General features: G+C 31.6%; 3 protein-coding genes across 3 annotated transcripts; all 3 read left to right on the plus strand.

Moving 5' to 3' along the window:
• Positions 1-186: 186 nt before the first annotated feature.
• LOC131851862 (probable peroxisomal acyl-coenzyme A oxidase 1) lies at positions 187-13,014 on the plus strand. The gene is made up of 13 exons (XM_059202424.1): positions 187-535; positions 3,379-3,538; positions 3,889-4,057; positions 5,584-5,707; positions 7,172-7,416; positions 7,530-7,690; positions 8,503-8,665; positions 9,337-9,527; positions 10,078-10,230; positions 10,602-10,707; positions 11,439-11,591; positions 12,047-12,163; positions 12,711-13,014. Exons 1-13 carry the CDS (start codon positions 412-414, stop codon positions 12,852-12,854), a joined length of 2,010 nt encoding a protein of 669 aa, XP_059058407.1. The 5' UTR covers positions 187-411; the 3' UTR covers positions 12,855-13,014.
• A 1,555-nt stretch (positions 13,015-14,569) lies between these two features.
• On the plus strand, positions 14,570-16,719 carry LOC131851864 (uncharacterized). The gene is made up of 4 exons (XM_059202426.1): positions 14,570-14,756; positions 15,251-15,435; positions 15,635-15,796; positions 16,310-16,719. The coding sequence occupies exons 1-4, from the start codon at positions 14,747-14,749 to the stop codon at positions 16,676-16,678; spliced, it is 726 nt and encodes a 241-aa protein (XP_059058409.1). The 5' UTR covers positions 14,570-14,746; the 3' UTR covers positions 16,679-16,719.
• Positions 16,720-17,220: 501 nt separating this feature from the next.
• LOC131851817 (gastrula zinc finger protein XlCGF57.1-like) lies at positions 17,221-20,710 on the plus strand. The gene is made up of 6 exons (XM_059202381.1): positions 17,221-17,346; positions 17,994-18,258; positions 18,873-18,936; positions 19,097-19,235; positions 19,612-19,845; positions 20,240-20,710. The coding sequence occupies exons 1-6, from the start codon at positions 17,236-17,238 to the stop codon at positions 20,708-20,710; spliced, it is 1,284 nt and encodes a 427-aa protein (XP_059058364.1). The 5' UTR covers positions 17,221-17,235.
• The last annotated feature ends 869 nt before the right edge of the window (positions 20,711-21,579 follow it).

Genomic DNA, 21,579 nt, shown 5'->3' on the forward strand with positions numbered 1-21,579 from the left:
TAAAAAATAAAACACTTTTATTTAATTACTGTCATTAAATAAATTGACGACAATTATTGTCATTAGGCTTGGCGTACATTACATGTTTTTACAACTCTACTTATTTTGTCTTTGGTACGTTACTGAAAATTGACAGTGACATTCACTTCGTGACGTATACTTCTTGCTTTTTATTGTCTAATTTATTTTTCATAGTTGTCATTATTGCCTATTTTTACATATATCTGTCCGGCTCTCATATAAAATCTACGTTATTCTTGCAGTCTTGCAATCATTTCGTCAATTTAATTAATTAGCTTATCTCTTCCTTTAAACTCATTAACTATATTCCAAGATTTTCTACTTCCGAAAGTCACTATCTTTCCATTCTATTCCATTATTTACTAAATAAAGAAAGTTTAATTGTATAAAATGAGTAAAACTAAAGTTAACGATGATTTGCAAAGAGAAAGGGACAAGTGTACTTTTAATGTAACGGAATTAATAAATATAATCGATGGAGGAATACAAAAAACCGAAGAAAGAAAAAAACAAGGTACTTAATTTTATTATTTCCTTTTATTATAAACTACTTTTTACGGGTTCAAAAACTTTCTAAACTTGGTTCAAGTATTATTCTGGTAACAGTTCTTATTATACAAATAATCTTACAAGCAGAAATGTAAATAAAAGTACAATGAATTGTTACAAATATTTTTGTAAGAAAATGAAAACTTCATTATTAACTCCTAAGCAGATATATTAATTTTAATAAAAACTTTATTAAAAGTATTATTATATTTCATACTACCATTACTCATTTTATGTTCTTACATAATATAAATACTTGAGTAGTTACTATTTTCACCATTCTTGTCTGAAGACAAAGGACAGCTTCAGAGCCATTCATTCTGTTTAGTAGTAGGTCAGCATAGTTCAAAGTACACCTGCCTTTAACCTTGTCTGTAACCTTTTGTGTCCACTAGATTTTGAAAAATATTATTTATATTGAATATTTCCAAATATAGGATATCAGTGTTGTAGTATTGTAGTATTTTCTCATATCCTTCCTAACTTATTTGAATGTGTCATTTTATTTTTGTTTTTATAAAATTTTAAACTCTTGTCTTTTGTTCAACTAAGTTAATAATATCTTTCATTATAATCATAATAAAATTAATCTCATATAGCTCAACTATGAAGTTATTTAGTCCAATATAGCTATCCCATCAATATGAAAGGGTTTATACTTTCTTATTTATACAAAATGGTGTTCTAAATACATAAGTCCCTGTCATAAAGAATCATGCTCCCTACTCTTAAGGGACTAAACATATACAGATGCAAAATTTGAATAAACACTCAATATAATTTTTTAAAAATCACTTATAAGCTACAAAAACTATTCTGAATATCACCACATCACATATTTCATATTAGTAATAACAATGATATTGATAAGCATCTTGTTTCTATATAATGATAGTAAATAGAACAGTGGATTATAATAGTTATTATGTAAGCAATTGTGGTAACTTTCTAAAATGAGCACTGGCTAAAGCCTCAACAGTTATAAGGAACATCACAATTTCATGCAACATGGAAAGTGTTTCATATAACTTGAAATCAAACTTTTGCTTTATATTACTGAACTAGTAGTCAAATTGTAGCCTTTATTTAATAATTAATAGTAATAATTATAATAGAGTAATCATAACATTTCTACATAATATAACACAGGAGTTCCTTATTCACTGAGAGAAGTCCTCAGAATACCAAATTTTTTCTTTCAATGTTGTCGGTTGGACTCCATTTTCCGCAATTGGCCTCTCATTTGGGCCATTGTGCATGTAGAGCCAGGCTACTAAAGGAGCCAGCCAAGCTACTCCCAAAAGCGCAGAAGTCTTCTCTTTCGATGTTATAGTGAAGAGTACATTCACTTATTTCCCTCTGTAAAACATTACATCTGTCTATCATGATTTTATTAAGATTTTTCTTAAATCTTCTTCTCATTGTTTCTATAGGCTTGTATATCATTTTCTTTACTTTGTTGGCAGATCTCAAATGTTCCTACAATTGCCATGAATAATTTATTAAAATATTCATATGTATTGTGTTGTCATATTACAATAATTGCAGGTCAAAGTTCTCATTACTCAACATTTAATTTAGATATATCTGTTTGTAAAATATTGTATACTAGCACCCCGGCCTCGCACGGGTGCAATGCTGATACTAAATATACCTATCTACTACAGGATCTCCTTATAAACAAAGTTTATTACGTTTTTGTCATTAGACAATACAAAAATGATTTGTTTAGCGCCGCCGGCCGGGCCGGTACCGCCGCACCACTATGTTCTTGTATTTTATATGTCTTTAGAAATATTCATTTTAAATTACATACTGTAAAGAGCCATATTGATCTATATTAAATTGACAATGTATTTAAGGTACTTAATTGGATAAAAATTAATGCCGTATTGCTTAAAATAACTACGTAAAAAAGCCATTTTTCCCATAATTGGTTATGTGGGTTATCCTCAAGAGATAGACATATACCATTCCAGACTTTTATGTTGACCTTTTTAAGGTGTACAATACTGTAGAACATTATTTTGATTTAACTCGTGGGGTTCAGCCAGCGTTTGTAATGTAAGCGCAAAAAAATGTTTATTTACGACAACACATTAGAAACCTCTTAATTGATTTATTATTGTGTCTCTACAATATTATGCATGTATTATACATATAAACCTTCATCTTGAATCATTCTATCTATTTAAAAATAACCGCTTCTTCTTGCGTAGTTTTAAAGATTTAAGCACAAATAGGGACGGACAGACGGCGACAGCGACTTTGTTTATACTTTGTAGTGATGATACATTTTTTAGTTCATACTAGTCTTTAATGGCAACTACATATAATAATATATAATACACAAATTGACTCATAAAAACTAGTCACCTCATCCTTATTTCCAGGGCAGCTATAGCATTAGAATAGTTTAAAAAATCCTTCATTCCAACTACTAAATGTGTATAATTTTCTATATGAATGATAGGTGTTAAGTTGCAAAAATGAAGAAACTTGTTCATTTTTCCAACTTAACTTATTGACATTTTAATATAAATCATGGTTTTTTAAATTGAGTTTGGCAGTTGGTTGTTAGTTGATGGTATTGCATTAACAAAAACATCTGTATAAAACACAACACTTTACCAATTACCATTTAGAAATAGTATGGCAGTAATGATGATGAGGTCATTAAGTATGATCAATAAGTAACTGATCCTCTGACAAAACTTTTGGCACACATAACACTAACACACACATAACATTTTGATATGATTCCTCTCTCTTTGTTGTAATCAAATGTATATTTTATTTTCATTGCAGAGGACATGGTCCTGAAGGAAGGCATTCATTTAGAGCAAGTGCCTTCTGAATATCTCAGTCACAAGGAAAAGTATGAGCTTGCTGTTAAAAAGGCATGTTTGTTATTCAAAGTGATAAGGAGGATGCAGGAAGAGGAGAATGCTGGCATGGAGAATTACAGGTAAAAATTAGCATACAATTATAGTACTTGCTAAAAATTAGAGAAATGGAATATATTTCATTGTTTAAAATCAAATTTGCCACTTTGTGACCAACAGCAACATAGGTCGTAAATAAATCTATTTTTACACAGTTAAGTGTGGTGAAATATCTAAATTTATTTATATGAAGATACTGTATTAGGTACTAATATTTTACAATACCAATGTTTTCTAATACTATCTTTCTCCCACTGCTCTACTCTCTACGGTCATGGGCTAGGTCTGCTTTTTTTATTCAAGTAGGAATTATTTATATTCTGTTCAAGTATACCATGGTAAAATAAAATTATATAAATTTATTTATTTTTAGGGCTGTACTAGGAGGGAAATTAGGTTCAGCAATTCTGCAAGATGGTTCACCCTTAACTCTCCACTATGTAATGTTCATACCAACACTGATGGGACAGGCGTCAGTGGAACAGCAAGTGCACTGGATAGGAAGGGCGTTCGATTTGAACATCATTGGAACCTATGCTCAGGTTTGTATTAGTTAAACACTGAAGCGGGTGTGAGTGCGCGGAACCATTAAGTTTCATTACATATTTATTACAAGTCACCTATCAGTCCTTACCTAATTAATCTAAGGAATTCTGTGCAACATTTCTTGATTATACCATATCTATAATTTTAACTATGTGTTAATGAGTTGAATTTATCGTGTGATAAATTGTTAGTGATTTGTCATGATAGGCGATCTGATCTGAGCTCATTTTCATCTTATCATCCCCACTGGTGCCCCCCCACTGGTGTCGTAATGACAGCGCAAACGGGGTACAATTCCATTATCGTTGATTGAAAAAGAAACATGTATGTTCCTTCAATATCGTTATATAGCCAAAACAATGCTAAAAATATCATGCAAGACGTGCCAATGCAATGTGTCACTATATAATCTGTGGTAAACATTGTATTGTTTGGTCTACAGGAGTTTGAACCTGCACTACTTTTTAATAATTAATCGCCTGTTACTTTATACCCAATTATTGTACCAGACGTATGACCAATGACGTCTGAATTATGAACCCCACCGGTCAGTTGATAACCTACGGAACGATAAATATTTGTTGTCTAATAAAATCAACTACACTTATTAGTGTTATTATTATTAGAGTATATTTCGTTTCGAGTCGTATGTTTATATATTTAAACTAAATACAGAATGTAAACAATAATATATGTTAAATACAAGATTACTCTTAGTTTATATTGTAAATTTGAGAATGCATCTTTATATCATCATCTAAGACAGTCATGTCAATGATACGAATATAGAAAATAATACAACGTAAATGTTAGTTATATTTAAACATATTTTCACTTATTTATTTTCCCGATTTAACTAATGACTCCCTTGCACCTCCATAAAGAATATAGAATAGAATAGAATAGAAAATCATTTATTCAAATAAACTTAATTTAAGCACTTTTGAATAGTCATAACAATTTGTTTTTTATCTACCACTCGTTCGGAAAGCTGTCTCATCACAAGAAGAACGAGCAAGAAACTTGTGTGTTGCTCTTTTAAATAATCCTTGTAAGTTTACATTTACAAGTCGAAACGTGTGAATACAAACTACCAACAAGCACTAATTTTTTGGGTCAAATATAATCATGCAATAAGATTAAATCAGTCGTAGTGATAAGAGCAGACCATACAAGCAGCACTCGTTCACGAGTATGACGGATGAGCCAATCACTGCGCTCGACCATATTTTAGGGAGCCCATTGACCCGGCCCACCACGCCGCCACATGTCTGGACATTTTAGTGAGCATGACTACTCATTCCACACGACCACGTCACAGCTACAAAAATTACTATATGGTAGTTACAGTATTCGCACTTTACATAAGGATGCATGCGGCAATCAATACAAAAGCCGCTACGCTATCATATATCAAGAAAGCAGTATGAAAATTAAAATTCATTAGATAGAGCGTTGTCTAAAAAAGAAATCGAAATACGATATCAATTTGCAGTATAAATATCAACTTTAATATTTTTAGACGGAACTCGGACATGGAACATTCATCCGAGGCCTGGAGACTACAGCGACGTATGACCCCAAAACAAAAGAGTTTGTGCTTCACAGTCCTACACTCACTTCATACAAATGGTGGCCCGGCGGATGTAAGTTCTTTTGTTTATTTATATACAAAAATAGACGAAATAAGATGGCTAAATATTTAGAGCTAATACAACATAATTAAGTTTTCTGCGCCTAAAAACATCTAATTTAGCCATACTTAGACATCTAGTCATCCGTACCCATCTGCAACCAATAACTATTGAAAAAAGGTTAAAAATGTCAAATTTAAAGAAAGATAATAAATAAATAACCCTGGACATGTAACACAGCGCTTCTAGTCCCTTACAACTGATATAATACTTAGATATTTTTATTTTGTAAATACATACATAATATACATATAAAACGCTCAGACCGTAACAAACAGTCATACTCATGAATACAAATGTTTGCACCGTGCGAGGAATCGAATCCGCGATCATTGAAAGTACAGCGGTGTGCTAAACCGCTAGATCACCGAGGCAGTCAATATGTATATAGATAAAGAGAGAATGTTTAATTTGCACTTTATAAGAATAACAAGTGCTTAAGACCGAACATTCTATTGTTTTATGACTTACATAAGTAACGACATATTCAATTTCTAACTTGAAGCCAACAATATCGAAACAATGCTATTATTTCATACTAACTATTGCCACTTCATTACAATGGTCAACAATAACATTAATATAAATAAATCTTTCTTTAAAAAAGTTCTCTAAAACGGCTACTATTGTATAATAGGAGCCTAAATTATTCCATTAAATAATATAAAAATACATGATTATTCAACATTTCTACCTAATGAAAACAATATTTAATCAATCTGTTATTTAACTAGCTGATAGAAAAAGATAAATAATTTCATTATCTTGTTTTTATTTGTTTATCAGTTTTTTTTTCGTAAGCATATCGTATTTTGCACCAGAATATCTCGACTCTACATTAAAAATGTGGACCTTCTACTTACGAAAACAAACAGATAAAGTACCAATAATAATTGATAACAGGACATAAAGGACGTCACTGTAATTGTTTGGGTTACTGGGTTTGTTGTCCTCAATATTAAAATTGATAACTCCAATAATTACACAAATGAGTATAAGTTGTATTGTATTTACAATATATGTATAATATTTAGAAAGCTATGTGAAGACTAAGCTATCGTTTCAAAATGGATTACAAAATCAAAAAAATCTCGTTCTAGAAACATTTAATTATTACTATAATGATCATCCATCGGATTTAGCTGACTACAAAATGGCGAGAGCTTGTATCAAATTATCATAAAGTTCCATTAAAATCCATTCAGTAATTTTTGCGTGTAAAAATAGTATTATAAACTTCCGCGTTTATAATATTAGTAAGATTACTACTTTCACAGTAGTAGGATATAGTTTTATTGCCCCAGCTGGCCATATTCTCCAATGAAAAATAGTGGTAATACATGGCATCTTACTGTATTACCATATAAAAAATAGTAGATATTTAATATAAATCAACTGTTGCTTTCGTTCTTTTAGTGGCTCACACTGCCAACTATTGCATAGTTATGGCACAACTTTACACAAAAGGACAGTGTCATGGCATCCACCCATTCATCGTCCAGCTCCGTGACGAGGAAACTCATATGCCACTCAAAGGTATAAAGATTGGAGAGATTGGCGTGAAGCTTGGCATGAATGGTACCAACAATGGCTTCCTGGGATTCGAGCAAGTGAGAATCCCACGGGAACACATGCTAATGAAGAATTCTAAAGTTCTGGAGGTATGTGAGGAATATTTCTCTTAGATGTCAATGAACGTAATAAATATGAATACAATATTAATAGCAGATTATTAATAAATAAATAATACAATTATTATTATTAATTATTACAGGATGGTACATACGTGAACTCACCAAGCTCGAAGCTGGCGTACGGCACCATGATGTTTGTACGCGTCGTACTGGTGACAGACATGTGTAATTACATGGCAAAGGCGGTCACCATAGCGATGCGGTACTCCGCAGTCAGGCGTCAGTCGCAGCCGAAGCCCAAGTTAGTATTTTATATAGAATTTGAAACATTTTTTATACATACAAATTTAATGTGAGCACTTTTGAATAGACATATAATATTTATTTTGTTCTATCATTCATACGGAGAGGAACTTGCATGTTTCTCCTCTAGATAATATATTATACGTCAAAGTCGGCGTCTAATGTACCAAGATTACCAAGCATATGTTCAAAAAGCGATGAATATTTGTAAAATTGGAAAGGAAGGCTCATATTAATTTTGTTACCATCAGTACATGTTTTTATGAAAAATAATTATCACAACTTGCTTTTATACATTGATTTAAGCGAAAGGAATTGTTATAATAAACTAATAATATATAAAGTACGATTATTAATTCCAGTCAGTAAAATGACAAGTGCAACTGTCACTGATACAAAAAAGGGTGACCCGCTACAATAGTGATGTTCGGCAATCAATAGACTTAGACATTTAGTCACGCTTTATTTTATTAGGTATCAAAACCTTTTTTTTATTTTTAATATTTAATACATATCGTATTAAATAATACGATTTTAGAAATATGGACCTTACCAACATATTAAAATTTCTCATTATAACATTATTACAAACGCTGGGAAAAAATGTAAAAAGAGATTCAGAGAAATTAATACTACAATTTTTATTTAGTTAAAGGCAAATTGATATTGAATAAAAAAAATGTAATCTCGAGTAACATCACTATTTAATTGGGACTAAAAACCTGCAACACTGGAAATGTCATTTTACTGACTGGAATTAATAATCTTACTTTAGTAGTACCTAATATGCTCTTGTTTGTTGGTTTGTAGCGAACCGGAGCCTCAGATCCTAGACTACCTGACGCAGCAGCACAAGTTATTGATCGGAGTGGCGTCGGTGCACGCGTTCCGTCTTAACGCTGACTGGCTCTGGAATATGTACAACAATGTCACCGCAGAACTGGACGCCGGTGACCTGGAGCGGCTCCCTGAGGTATTGAATAATCATATATATAATAATAGTTAGGCCCGCGTGAAATTTATAGCCTATATGTTATTCTAATATATAAGCTTTACAGTTTCATAAAAATGCGTTCAATAGTTTTTGCGTGAAACAGTAACAAAAATCAATCCGTACTCACAAACTTCCGCATTTATAATATTAATAATATGATATACCTGGACAATTCACACAGTGTCATTTAGTCCCAAGTTAAGAAACCAGAGCTAGTTATACACTACACAACTCATTAGAAGTACTTCAGTTTGATTTGTAAATAGTTAGACCAATACAAACAATTATACAGGGAATCGAATCAGCGACCAAGCGTAGATATTAGACGATATATAATAATATTTATTTATTACCAGAAAACAAAGACATGCTTCTTCTATATCTTATATATAAAATTCTCGTGTCACAGTTTTCGTTCCCATACTCCTCCGAAACGGCTTGACCGTTTCTCATGAAATTTTGTGAGCGTATTAAGTAGGTCTGAGAATCGGCCAACATCTATTTTTCATCCCCCCAAATGTTAGGGGTAGTCCACGCCTAATTTTTTTTTTATTTTAAGACAAAACAACGTTTGCCGGGACAGCTAGTAATACATATTTTACATACTATATTTTGCCTGGTTATGATACAATGTATATTTCGTGTTGTAGTTGCATGCGTTGTCGTGTTGCCTGAAAGCTGTGAGTACAGCGGACGCGGCGGAATGTGTGGAGCGATGTCGGCTCGCGTGCGGCGGACACGGATACATGCTGTCCTCCAACCTGCCCTCCACGTACGGACTCACCACCGCCGCCTGCACCTATGAAGGCGAGAACACTGTGCTGCTGCTGCAAACCGCCAGGTAACACCATTCAAAGTTAATTAACATAAAATATCTTTATTTATGTAGGTCTAATATAGACTTATGATCAAATCTACCGTCAAATTAAGGATATTCTTAGGAATTATTCGGATTAATACAAGGTGCTGAATTTCATCGCACTACCTGATAAAATATCTGGACTGCGTACTAAAATTATAAGTTCTTGACTTGACCACGACTTAGTGACCCCCTCCTGGCGCCAAAGCTGGATCCGCCCTTGATGAGTGGTCTACCACCATTTTTCCAAAAACTTGACAACGCACACACTCACGCTCACTCTGTGCGGTCACGTGACCAATTCATCACGTGTTCAATATACTACGAAAAGTCGAGAATTTATTTTCAAATTTCGATATTGCTTCTCGATAAAAGTATTTCTGTTACATGAATATTAAGCCTGGCTTGATTTGGTGTATACTTTAGATCTAAACTGATAAAATCTTTAAGGAAAAAACTTAACCCTACTACAATGGTAATAAGGTCGATTTTCCTTGATCATGATGATATGATGATGATGATATTTGCATAGGTATCTGGTGAAAGCGTGGCAGCAAGCTATCGGTGGCCACACCCTCACACCTACGGTGTCATACATCGCGACAGTGAACAGTGGCAGGAGATTGCCGCCCTGGGAGAACACTATCGAGGGGATCATCACAGGCTTCCAGAGAGTCGCTGCAGGGTAAGTCCTACTTATTACTACCTACAGTACTTTATAGTTATTATCATTTTATTACTGTCTCACCCAGAGACGCGTTGCCCTAGTTCAATACTTCTCTTATTGAGATCATTAAATTATTATATACTAGCTGTGCCCGCGGTTTCACTCGCGTGATATGTAGCCCATGTGTTATTCTGATATATAAGCATTTTACTGTAGTTTTGTTAAAGTTCATCCAATAGTTTTTGCGTGAATAAATAACAAACATCCATCCCAAAGTATTATTTTTTCATAGTATATATCATATATCCATTGGACATGCACTTCAATTAAAAATAGATATACTAGTAAAAACAAAATTAATATATTATGTTTTAATATTTTTTTTATAGAAAAATCGGCTTGTGCGTATCAAACATCGAGAAGCGTCAGAAAACGGGCTTGTCATACGAGGACGCATGGAACATAACCTCAGTTCAGCTCGCCTCAGCATCAGAGGTACGCACATTAATTCATAATTCTTTAATTTGTATTGTTTCTAGGCTTAATAGTTCGATATCTATCTCATGGATAGAATATAAAATCATTAATTCAAGTAAACTTACATTGAAGCACTTTTGAATAGTCATTACATTTTTTACATCTACCGTTTATACGGTAAGCTGGATCACAAAAAGAATGAGCAAGATATTGCGTGTTGTCTTTTTTAATCTATGAATACTGTTAACGTATCTCAGGGAACTTTTTAAAATCAGTGAATAGAGTTGGGAGAGAATAATTACAGATACTACGTTATGATGTTATGTTCCTCACCTTTCAACACAGAAGTAAAATCGAAGAGTAAGGTGTTTGCCAGGAAATATATAATAAAAATTTAAAAATAAATTAAACACTAAGAATGACACTACTTCTTAAGTTAGCTTATGTTTAATCTAATTGTATTTTTATTAAGTTAGGTCCCTAGCTTAAATTAGTTTTTTTAAGTAAGAGAGCTCTAAATGGCTCGTAATCATAAACCCAGGGGTTGTTGCCCCCAGAGTTGATGCTGAGGCAAAGGGGTTCGCCCCGACGCCCCAACCTTCACCCTCTGGGGGGGTGCGGTTGACCAATCTCAGTCAATGTGTGATCCACACAGATGACTTTATATTACTCTTCCTCTGCCTAAACTTTTAATAGAACCCTATTGATAGAATTATTTAATCTGTAATTAAATCAATGATGTTGTGCAGGCTCACTGTCGGGCAATACTTCTCTACACTTACTACACGGAGACAGAGAAGCTCGTGGAGACTGTGTCGCCGGCGTTGAAACATGTCTTAGTGCAACTAGTCGACTTGTATGTAGTTTACTGGGCGTTACAGCGACTTGGCGATCTGCTCAGGGTAAGTAATTTAATTTAATACCAATTTATTTATGCCACGCGTATGGGCTACGCTAATTTACGTAATTAGATGGAAATAATACATACATGAAGTCCATTCTACAATGTATAATATAATTATACTAATATCATAAATAAGTATATATCATATCGTATAAGCTAATATTACTGTAAAGTTTCATCAAAATCCGTTCAGTAGTTTTTGCTTGAAAGAGTAACAAACATCCATACTAACAAACTATCGCGTTTATATTATTAATAAGATGTACTACAGAACTTTTATAAATTTAATATAAGTACTTTATGATGTCCTAGCCATATATTACAGTGCTGGTCACATGTATCATTTACTGCCTATGTTATTCATAATGATTGTCCATTATGTATATTATTATTATATGTAAATTTAGTTTTCTTAAAAATACCAAGTAAATTTACTTTCAATGTCTTCTTCAGTTCACATCTATATCAGAAAAGGACATCGACGAGTTACAGAAATGGTATGAAGACCTACTGACTAAGCTGCGACCAAACGCCGTTGGATTGGTCGATGCCTTTGACATTAGAGACGAGGTGAGATGAACTTATTTCTTCTTTCTCTATATATAAATCAAATAATATTACTGGCACAAAAAAATATATTACAATAAGATTATTAGGAATATTGTTTGCTGGAGGGATATTGCTATGTGTGAAGAAATGTATAAAAAGTAAAACAAAACAATATCAATGTTCATTTGTGATGTTCCACATTTGAATTTTAGTTTAGTAAGTAGATTTTGCTCAGTAAACATGATTTAACCATGTTTTAAATTTATTAAAAAGTAATTCCAGTATATCATTAGTATATTATTATTATTATTAAAATTTTATACCGATTCCCAAAAAACCATTGAGTTTTTCTAAATAATATTTAGGAACAGCAAGTTTATCTTTAAATCATGTAACAAATATAGCTTGATAATAGAAAATGTTGTAGATTTAATTTTATAAATAAAAATATACAATAACAGAACTATAAATTTAAATACAAATTTAGAATAAATAATACATTTCTGATTAGCCAGTACAATATACAACAAAAACCAACAATATGCTGAAATTCATACTTATATTACAGATTTTACGTTCAGCACTGGGTGCATACGACGGCCGTGTGTACGAGCGCCTGATGGAGGAAGCCATGAAGAGTCCTCTGAACGCAGAGCCAGTCAATAGCTCCTTCCACAAGTACCTCAAACCGTTCATGCAGGGAAAGCTGTGATCTTATGACATTATTTTCTTTTTTTAATTATTTCACTTTGTACTTAGTCCTTAACTGAAATGGTTATAAGAAATTCATAATATCTATTAATCACTGTTACTATTATAATGTTGATGATTGTATCCCAGGTAGGGTTGCCAGAAATGAGGCCAGGATTGCAAACTGTGTTGTGGTGAAGAAAAGATTTGGTAAACCTACATTTTACCCAACAATATTGACGTAACAATGTCACTTTTAATTTATTTAATGTCAATTACAACTCGGTTGGTAATGAACTTTTAAGAACTTCTCAGGCATTTGCTGGAGAACAATAACGAAGGCTATTCATTAAAAGGCTATGATAATAGTAGCTAATATTGTTTGGTACCATTAAAAAAACTTAAATACAATATAAATTGAACTGATAGATGTATCATGCTTTGTAAGTAGTATAATTGTTTATATGCTTTATTTATTGTTCTTAAGTCAGAGAATCTTAAGAAATTTTTATTTTTGTTTATGAATTGTATATAATTTGTTGCTCTACAGGCGAGGTGAACTTTTAAGTACTTATTAAAAGACAATACCGAGATTTCTTTCGTAGGGTTTCCTGATTACAGGGAGCCCATTAATACTTTTACGAAAGATGTATTTCAGAATCTGGACTGTCAATAATATATTGCATCTAATATATAAACTAAATGTTAAATAATAATCTGGTGTGATGTAAATGAGTCTACTATATATCTCTTTTAAAGGACTTTCTGTGAACAGAGTACCTAATATTATTGAGATTAATTAATACTAGTGTATTATTGATGAACTTTATATTTTTATAGTCTAATCAAAATGACATTACTATATTATGCAATTTATTAATATATACGCAGGAAGAATTACGTGTGAATTTAAGTGATATTATTAATTTAGGGCCAGTGTTTTTCAATCTGTAGGTCAAACCCCAGGGCATAGGGACAATTATTTATTTGTTGGCACTACAGTACAATAAAATGTACAGTTTACGTTACGTTTTTACAGTAACTTGTATTTGGTTTAGGGTCATAGCGGATCGCCAGAATTTAACATCTTAAAAAGGGGTCACATATTTATTAAAAGTTGAAAAACACTGATTTCGGGTGTCTGGTCTGATTAAGTTTTTCTCTAATAGATTTTTATTTTGATTAGGTGATGGTTGTAAGACATTCCATTTAAGAGTGTAATGAACAATTTTATGTAGTGTAAGATCGATTTTGTTATAGAATTTACTTAAAAAATATTTTTATATAAATAAATTTTATACATTTTGTTAACATTTTGTTTTATTTTAAAACCTTATTTATAAATATACGTGGTAATATGACGTTATTGTATGAAGATTATTAAAAAAATGAAATAAGAAATAATATTTCATTAATTTCTTAATAGACTGTATTTATAGTTCACATCTAAATATAATAGAGTGTGTTACTTGATTAAAATCATGAAATCATTATAACATCGATATTTTTGACAACCCTATACCATAGTCTGCAATCGATAAAAGTATTGAGTTATTATTATTGAAACGTATTTATAAAAAAAACATAGACTATGTTAGTCTGAATTTCCAATAAATAACTTGGAATATTATAAAAATTCCTTTCTAAAATACAATACGTTATTAATTAGATGATACAAATAAGATTAGGCTGTACAGGACTCAGTCCCTTTGCCTACCTTTTAAAGTATATAAAAATCAATCAAAATATTATTTTAATAAAAATTACATGTAATTTATAAAATTAAATTTCTCAAAACTAGAAAATTAATGTTTGTACTTTATAGTGAACATAGAATATTTTTATAAATACTATGTAATCATAAATAAATGTGTTTAATTATTATGAAAATGAAGATATAAATAATTTGTTGAAATGCCAAAAGGTATATATTATATTATTATACATTATTTATTTTTTAGGTCTGAATTTTATTATCTAAATAATCGGTGAAATTGTGACGTGATTCCTTAATTTGACAATTATATCGTTGCAAAAACTTACATTATATCCACTCATCAAAACATATTTCTGTTAGTATTGTACGTAATTGGTATGTACCTATTAATGGACATTTAGTTCATTATACTTATCAGCCTGTTTTTATGCCCATCTACATTTACTATATAGACAAATGTTTGAACATATTACAACACAATTATTATCATTGTGGTAAATGGCTACCAATTCCTTTGGACGCTTGAAACAACAAAGATGACACAACTTTTAAGTCACACTACCTAATAATAAAAAAGTTTAAAGGATAATTCTCCTTAAAAAATGTATTGAAGCAAGTGTGAGTGTAACTGGTTAACAAGCCGACTTTGTACAAAATCTTCCACTACCTGTTCATCACTAATATTAAAACATAATTATTAGAAAAGTTGCGAGTAACGGATGCCCAAAATGATGTCCTGTGCAGATTCTTTGAAGAGCACCCTGAAGTTATAAGGGGTTACAAGAAATCACCCAGATACATAGAAGCAGTGCAAACAAAATGGAAGAAAATTACACCACACCTCAATTCCCTTGGACCACCAAAAGATCACAAGAGTTGGGCTAAGGTATGTACTTAAAACAATTAAGTACCAGCACACAAGTGGTAATCAATGCAATATCCTCTTTAAAATGAATAGCTGTGACAAGACATATTACCTCTTTAGGAAGAGCTCATTGTAATGATATATTCTTATTATTTTTCTACATAATGCTAACTGTATTTTAAAAAAACACTAAAGTGTTTTATTTTTTTAATAATTGCAGTATTTATGCAACATGAAGGCGAAGCTGAAACAGAAACCCATAAAATGGTCAAAGACCAATGACGGCACTGGATCTATAATATGCAATGCTGAAGACTTCAATGAAATAAAACTGAGGATGCTGCAAGTTTTACAAGTCTCATTAAGCTCACAGGACACACAGGTAATATATTTTTTGTATTAAATTTTTGTTTTTATTTTCAAACATGTCGGCCCCATTATATCAAACCTAATCATAACAATTCTTAAATATAATAAACAAAAATTAAATAATTATCAACTGAAACGGATCTATTTATTAAATTGCTTTTATCAGTGCACACAAACACATATTATGTGCACGTATATTAAATACAGGTGTTTTTATTTAATGTATACCACAGCACTGCGACTAGACTGGAGCTTGTTATTTGTTACTCAAAAAATAAAACAAATTGGAAACATACATAAAATCACATCCTACTTCTGTATATTAGTATGTACTGTTAATTATAGTGTTGAGTACTGAAGTCTCACAATGTGTACAAAATTTTAAGATCTCATATTAATGAATCATCATTTTACAATTAAATTCAAAGGCACAGAACATAAAGCAGAATTTTAGTCTGTTAATTGTACTTTAATATATCAGGGTGACATAAATAAATAAAAAAGACTGTTCTATGTTTATTTATAGAAGCCAAATACATCTGATACTAGTCTAAATCAAGAAGAGACAAAAATTGAGCAAAATGATGAAGACAGCTTTGAAGATCCATATCCATGGCATGAAGCCGATGACAGCAACAAAACGGTTCAATCACAATCCTACATAAAGCTTCGAAGAAGCCAATCTCCTACTTCAACAACACCCCAAGTAGTATCAAGCCACAATGAGTGGAGTGATGAGTTCGACACCTTTGGTAAAAATATTGCTCAACAATTAAGGACATTACCATTGCCCCTTGCATTACATACACAGGAGATGCTATTAGCTGTGATACGAAAGCAAAGATTGAGGATGCTGAATAATACTCAGAATAGTGTCGATCCTTTAGATAAATAAGTTATTTTTATAGTCTTAAGTACAAAATAATGTAGAGAAATTAAAATTAATTTTATTTTGTTTTTTTTTTGTATTTGTACTATTCTTGTTAATGATTAATAAAGCAGACATTACAACAAAAATCATACATGCTGTAACAAGACAGACTACATTCTGTCTGCACTGCATTGCACACGATTTTCTCTACCGACAAAGCAGTATTTGCTATTGTCGTAGCCTGCCCAAAAAGAAGTATTAAAAAACCAACTGTCAAAATTTGACAATCTGATTATTGACAGTTCTAAAAAACTATGTCTCATAATAAACACAAACGATAATTTTAAATAAAATTATTTTATTTTTTCTCGATGTCTTATGGTTTTGTATTCTTTTATGCTATTCATACCTGATAAAATAATTCTCATTTAAAGTAAATTTGAAAGAGTTAATAAATAATAGTTTGTTTCACTTGTTTTCTCGGCTTAGGGCACTCAGTTCCTTGCGCTCCTTACTTTATTCAAGGAACTTTCTTGTACGATATTGTACGGATTGCTACATCGCGTTGTTTATGCAAGGCTATGGCTTATTGGAAATTATGTCGCGCATGTCTGGTTTCAAGGGAGTCATTTACTTACAATTTGTATGAGAATGTGTCCGCAGACATCTATAATTTCTGCACTTCAGTTGAGGTAATTTTATATTTAACTAGCTATTGCCCGCAGCTTTGTACATGTGCTATAATTACATTACATTTAAAATGAAGTTGCATATTTTAAAAGATACATGCGAACAGATAGAGGAATCTGTTCGCATGTATCTTTTAAAATATGCGACGGATTGTAATTCAGGTTTTAGCAATTGATAGAGTAATACAACCAGATTTTTTTTTGTTAATGATAATGGAATTCTGCACCTGGTGATGAGAGTGGAGGATGATAAGATGAGCATGAGCTCAGGTCAGTTAGCCATTGTTACAAATTCACAAAAAAATTATCACAATGGTTTCCAGGTAGGACTGTGTGGAGGCTGACCTAATGTGGTACATTGCTAGCAATGGGAGTTACTAGGTCCCGTTATTAACAATCCCCTTCCCCCAGAAAATATTTACATTTAATATGTACATCTTATGAAGCCAGGTTGGGTATAGAATAAAACTATATTTAACATTGTTAAACTTGTTCCATCCTCGCAGGCCAAAACAAAAAATCTAATACTGTTTTTTACTGACTTCATAATAAAATAATTAATATTATTCTGTTGAATATGCTAATTTGTATTAATAACATAAAACTAATAGGTACCAAAATATTGTTTCAAAATTTATTATCCAATTTAGATTCAAGAAAATGAAGATCTGCCAAAAGGTCTTTGCAATACATGCTACGAGCTTCTTGCAAAATATTCAGAATTCAAACAGACATGTATACAATCACAGAGTACATTAGTAAATCTGGATCTAAAAGGTGGTTTGAAATATGAAAACGAAATATTTCAAGAGCAAATATTTCTAGATGAAAATGACAAAATTAATAAGGATACTAATTTTGTGATAGTGAAAGAAGAGAACCTATCTGACAATTATTGTGATGACACAGCTGATGGTGGGTATAAACCTAATAATGATTTTTGTAAATTATTTAGTTATATTTACCAGAAAGATGAATCCCATCACATTATACAAAAAAAATTTTTTTTGCTAAGATTTTATTCATTTAAACAATCATTTTTGATAAATATTATATTTAGTAAATTACTTACTTTACTTTATCCTGATAATAATAATAATAATTTCTAATTCTCTTATTCTTCTCATATAATCTAGCTTCTATAATAAGCGACATATGTTTCAACTGATAGTAAGTTGTCTTTTTTAGTAATTTTACCTGCAAAGATAATTCTATGATCAAATTCAAAGGAATGATCCTAAAAAAATATGTATAATAAAAATTTTTTTTACTATGACACTAATTAATTTATTCAAATATTTTTATAAGTTCAGTTACATTATTCTGATATTAATAATAATTTCTAATTCTCCTATTCTTCTGATTATGATAATTAACAACATAAGTTTATTAAATTCAATTCAGTTTCCTCCTGTTAAATTAGTTTAAGTGAATATTTTAGTATATATAAAACCTTTAATTTATTAAATTAAGCTTTTAATGAGACATGATAAATTTTTAAAGAAATTTCTAATTGTCTATTCTTTTAGATTTTCAAGAGACAACAAAATTTTCAACAAATACAACAGTTAATGAAATGAAATTGAAGAAAAGGTTGGTATGTTTTCCAACAGTTATTAATATTGTTTAAATAAATGGCTGTGTAGTCCATCAATACTAGTACAATATTGATGGATTATGAGTATCAATGTAATAAAATACACTGTATTTAGAAAAAGTATTAATAACAAGTTTATTACAAAACATCTTTTAGACGAACAAAGAAATTAGTGAAGATAAAAAAGAAACCTAAAGTGAGAAAGCATTTCAACTTCACATGTGAACTTTGTAATAAGAAATTCAACTATTTAGAAAGGTTTGAGGCACACAAACAGGAGCATGAGGGAAAAACAGTAAGTTCAATAGATAAACATACTAGGTTACTTACTTAACTAATTTCTTTTATTTGTCTTTTGTAAATATTCCTTTATATTGATCCTAACTACTAGGTATTTTGAAACTGGATCTCTATGTAATCCAATTTTCGCAAAGTTACATAAGTAGTCACACAGATAATATTTTTTCTGTCATCAAATTGTGAATATATTTTCAGGCTCCTCTTCCCCAATAGGCACACTGGGTACGTGCCCGGGGCCTCTAATAGGTGAAAGACGATCTATTGTAATCTAATGTACTCAATAATACTTATGTATAAACCACATTACCAATGCTATAGCAGGCGTCAGGAACATAATCAATACAACATAATAGAATAACTATTATTTTCAGGTACAAATCCATTGCTTACCATGTAATAAAACGTTCATGACATGGAGTGGACTAAAACGCCATACTGAGAATGAACACACGCTGGTCAATCTAGATTCTTTAAAGTGTGACACCTGCGGGAAAATCTTCAAGAATCGGGAGTCTTTAAAGATGCACAGGAAAACACATGGAGAGAGAAAATTGTATGTTTGCGATGTCTGCGGCAAAGGATTTACAACAAAATTTATTTTGCGGGTACAAAGACTATAAGTTTTATTTCTGTAGGGTATTAGGTATAAAATTGCACAATCACTGATAAAAAGGCGGGCCATCTCATATTGTTAAACGCACATGGACAACCTGCCAACGACATATTCTTTTCAAGTCAGGTCGCCTAAAGAACGTAAAGGCAACTGTATTTATTTTTTATATTAATGTTTTTGCGCACGAGATCTCTATTTCATATATGCTTTTCCTTTGAAACTTATGTTTATTAAATTACATTTTTAAATTTACATAAATTTGTAATTAGATTTCGCTCCACGATCAGATGCCAATCATTTTGCTGAGATTATTTAATACAAAAATGCGCGAAAGCACGTCGATTGCACGAGCGTTTTATTTATTATTACCGTTTCTTTTCTTTTAGACACACTTGGAAACACATAAGGAAAACAGAGAAAGGCAGTATACATGTGAGCACTGTGGCAAGAAATTTTATACCAATACAATATTACTTTCACATGTGTCCAGGCGTCACACAGGACGTAGGTTCATATGTCAAATATGCAATTACCCTTTCACAGACAAGTGTAATTTGGCCAAACATTTGCTCATACATGATGGAAAGAAATTATACAAATGTGATATTTGTCTCAAATCATATGGCACACATTCATCGTTAATAGAACATAAGCGGATACATTCTGGGGAGCGTCCATTCCTTTGCAGTTATTGTCCAAAAAGTTTCCTATCAAAGAGAAGGCTGAATGACCATCACCGGACCCATACTGGGGAAAGACCACATAAATGCGCCGTCTGTGATTTGGGGTTTACTCAAAGAGGTACTTTGAAGAGGCATATGAAGGTACACGACAGAGTAGTACCTGTGGTTAACTAGTAGTTTATGATAACCATTAAGAATATGACTATAACTAATTTATTTTTTAATACTGACTGAAATGACTGACTCTAATGGAGAAATAGATTACAGATATGCTAACTCGTAATAAGCATGATTAGAGTTAATTCGAGTTGAAATTCAAGTAACTGGAGTTAGTTCGATAGAGACAAAGGTATAGCTACGAGTACATCAAGCAAATTAAAGACATTGTAGTCATATCAACATTTAAAGAGGATGATGGAAGATTGTGGATACAAAAGTTCCACCGCCAAGAGTGTGGCTCTTAAATTATGAATGAATGAATAGCATTTTAAATAGAGAAAGTCACATATTTTTATTCAATTCGAAGAATGCTCTCGCGATCCTCTTCAAACGCTGCTATGAACGACCGGTAAAGAACCACTCGTAGAAAAGATTCCAAAAAACAAGTCGCAGTCAAACGCGAGAGCTAGTCTTAGTTTAGCAATAATAAAATATGGTCTGATTTAGCTTTATAATAAATAAAATAATTTAGTCTGTTAAAATATATCTTGTATTTATTTGTAACTGTGTATATAAATAGTGTTGTTTATACAGTAATTATGACAATTCGAAACAATAAAATTGACTGATGGGCAATGTTGTTTTCTTCACATATTCTATAATAAATGGCAGTAAGACTTGTACTATACAATTCAAAACTTATAGCATAGGGGACATACGAGCTTGCGGTTCACCTGATGGTAAGTGATTACCCGCATATACCATCAGGGGAATTGCAAATGCGCTGCCGGCCTTTTAAGAGAACAAGTACTATTTATTTTTGTTAGAATTCATTTGAAAATTCCAGTCTTCCAGTCCCATCATCTCTAAAACAAAATTTTTAT

The sequence above is a fragment of the Achroia grisella genome, unplaced genomic scaffold (assembly GCF_030625045.1).
Source record: "Achroia grisella isolate CSIRO2021 unplaced genomic scaffold, CSIRO_AGI_Agris_v1 utg808, whole genome shotgun sequence".
In the NCBI taxonomy this organism is placed as follows: domain Eukaryota; kingdom Metazoa; phylum Arthropoda; class Insecta; order Lepidoptera; family Pyralidae; genus Achroia; species Achroia grisella.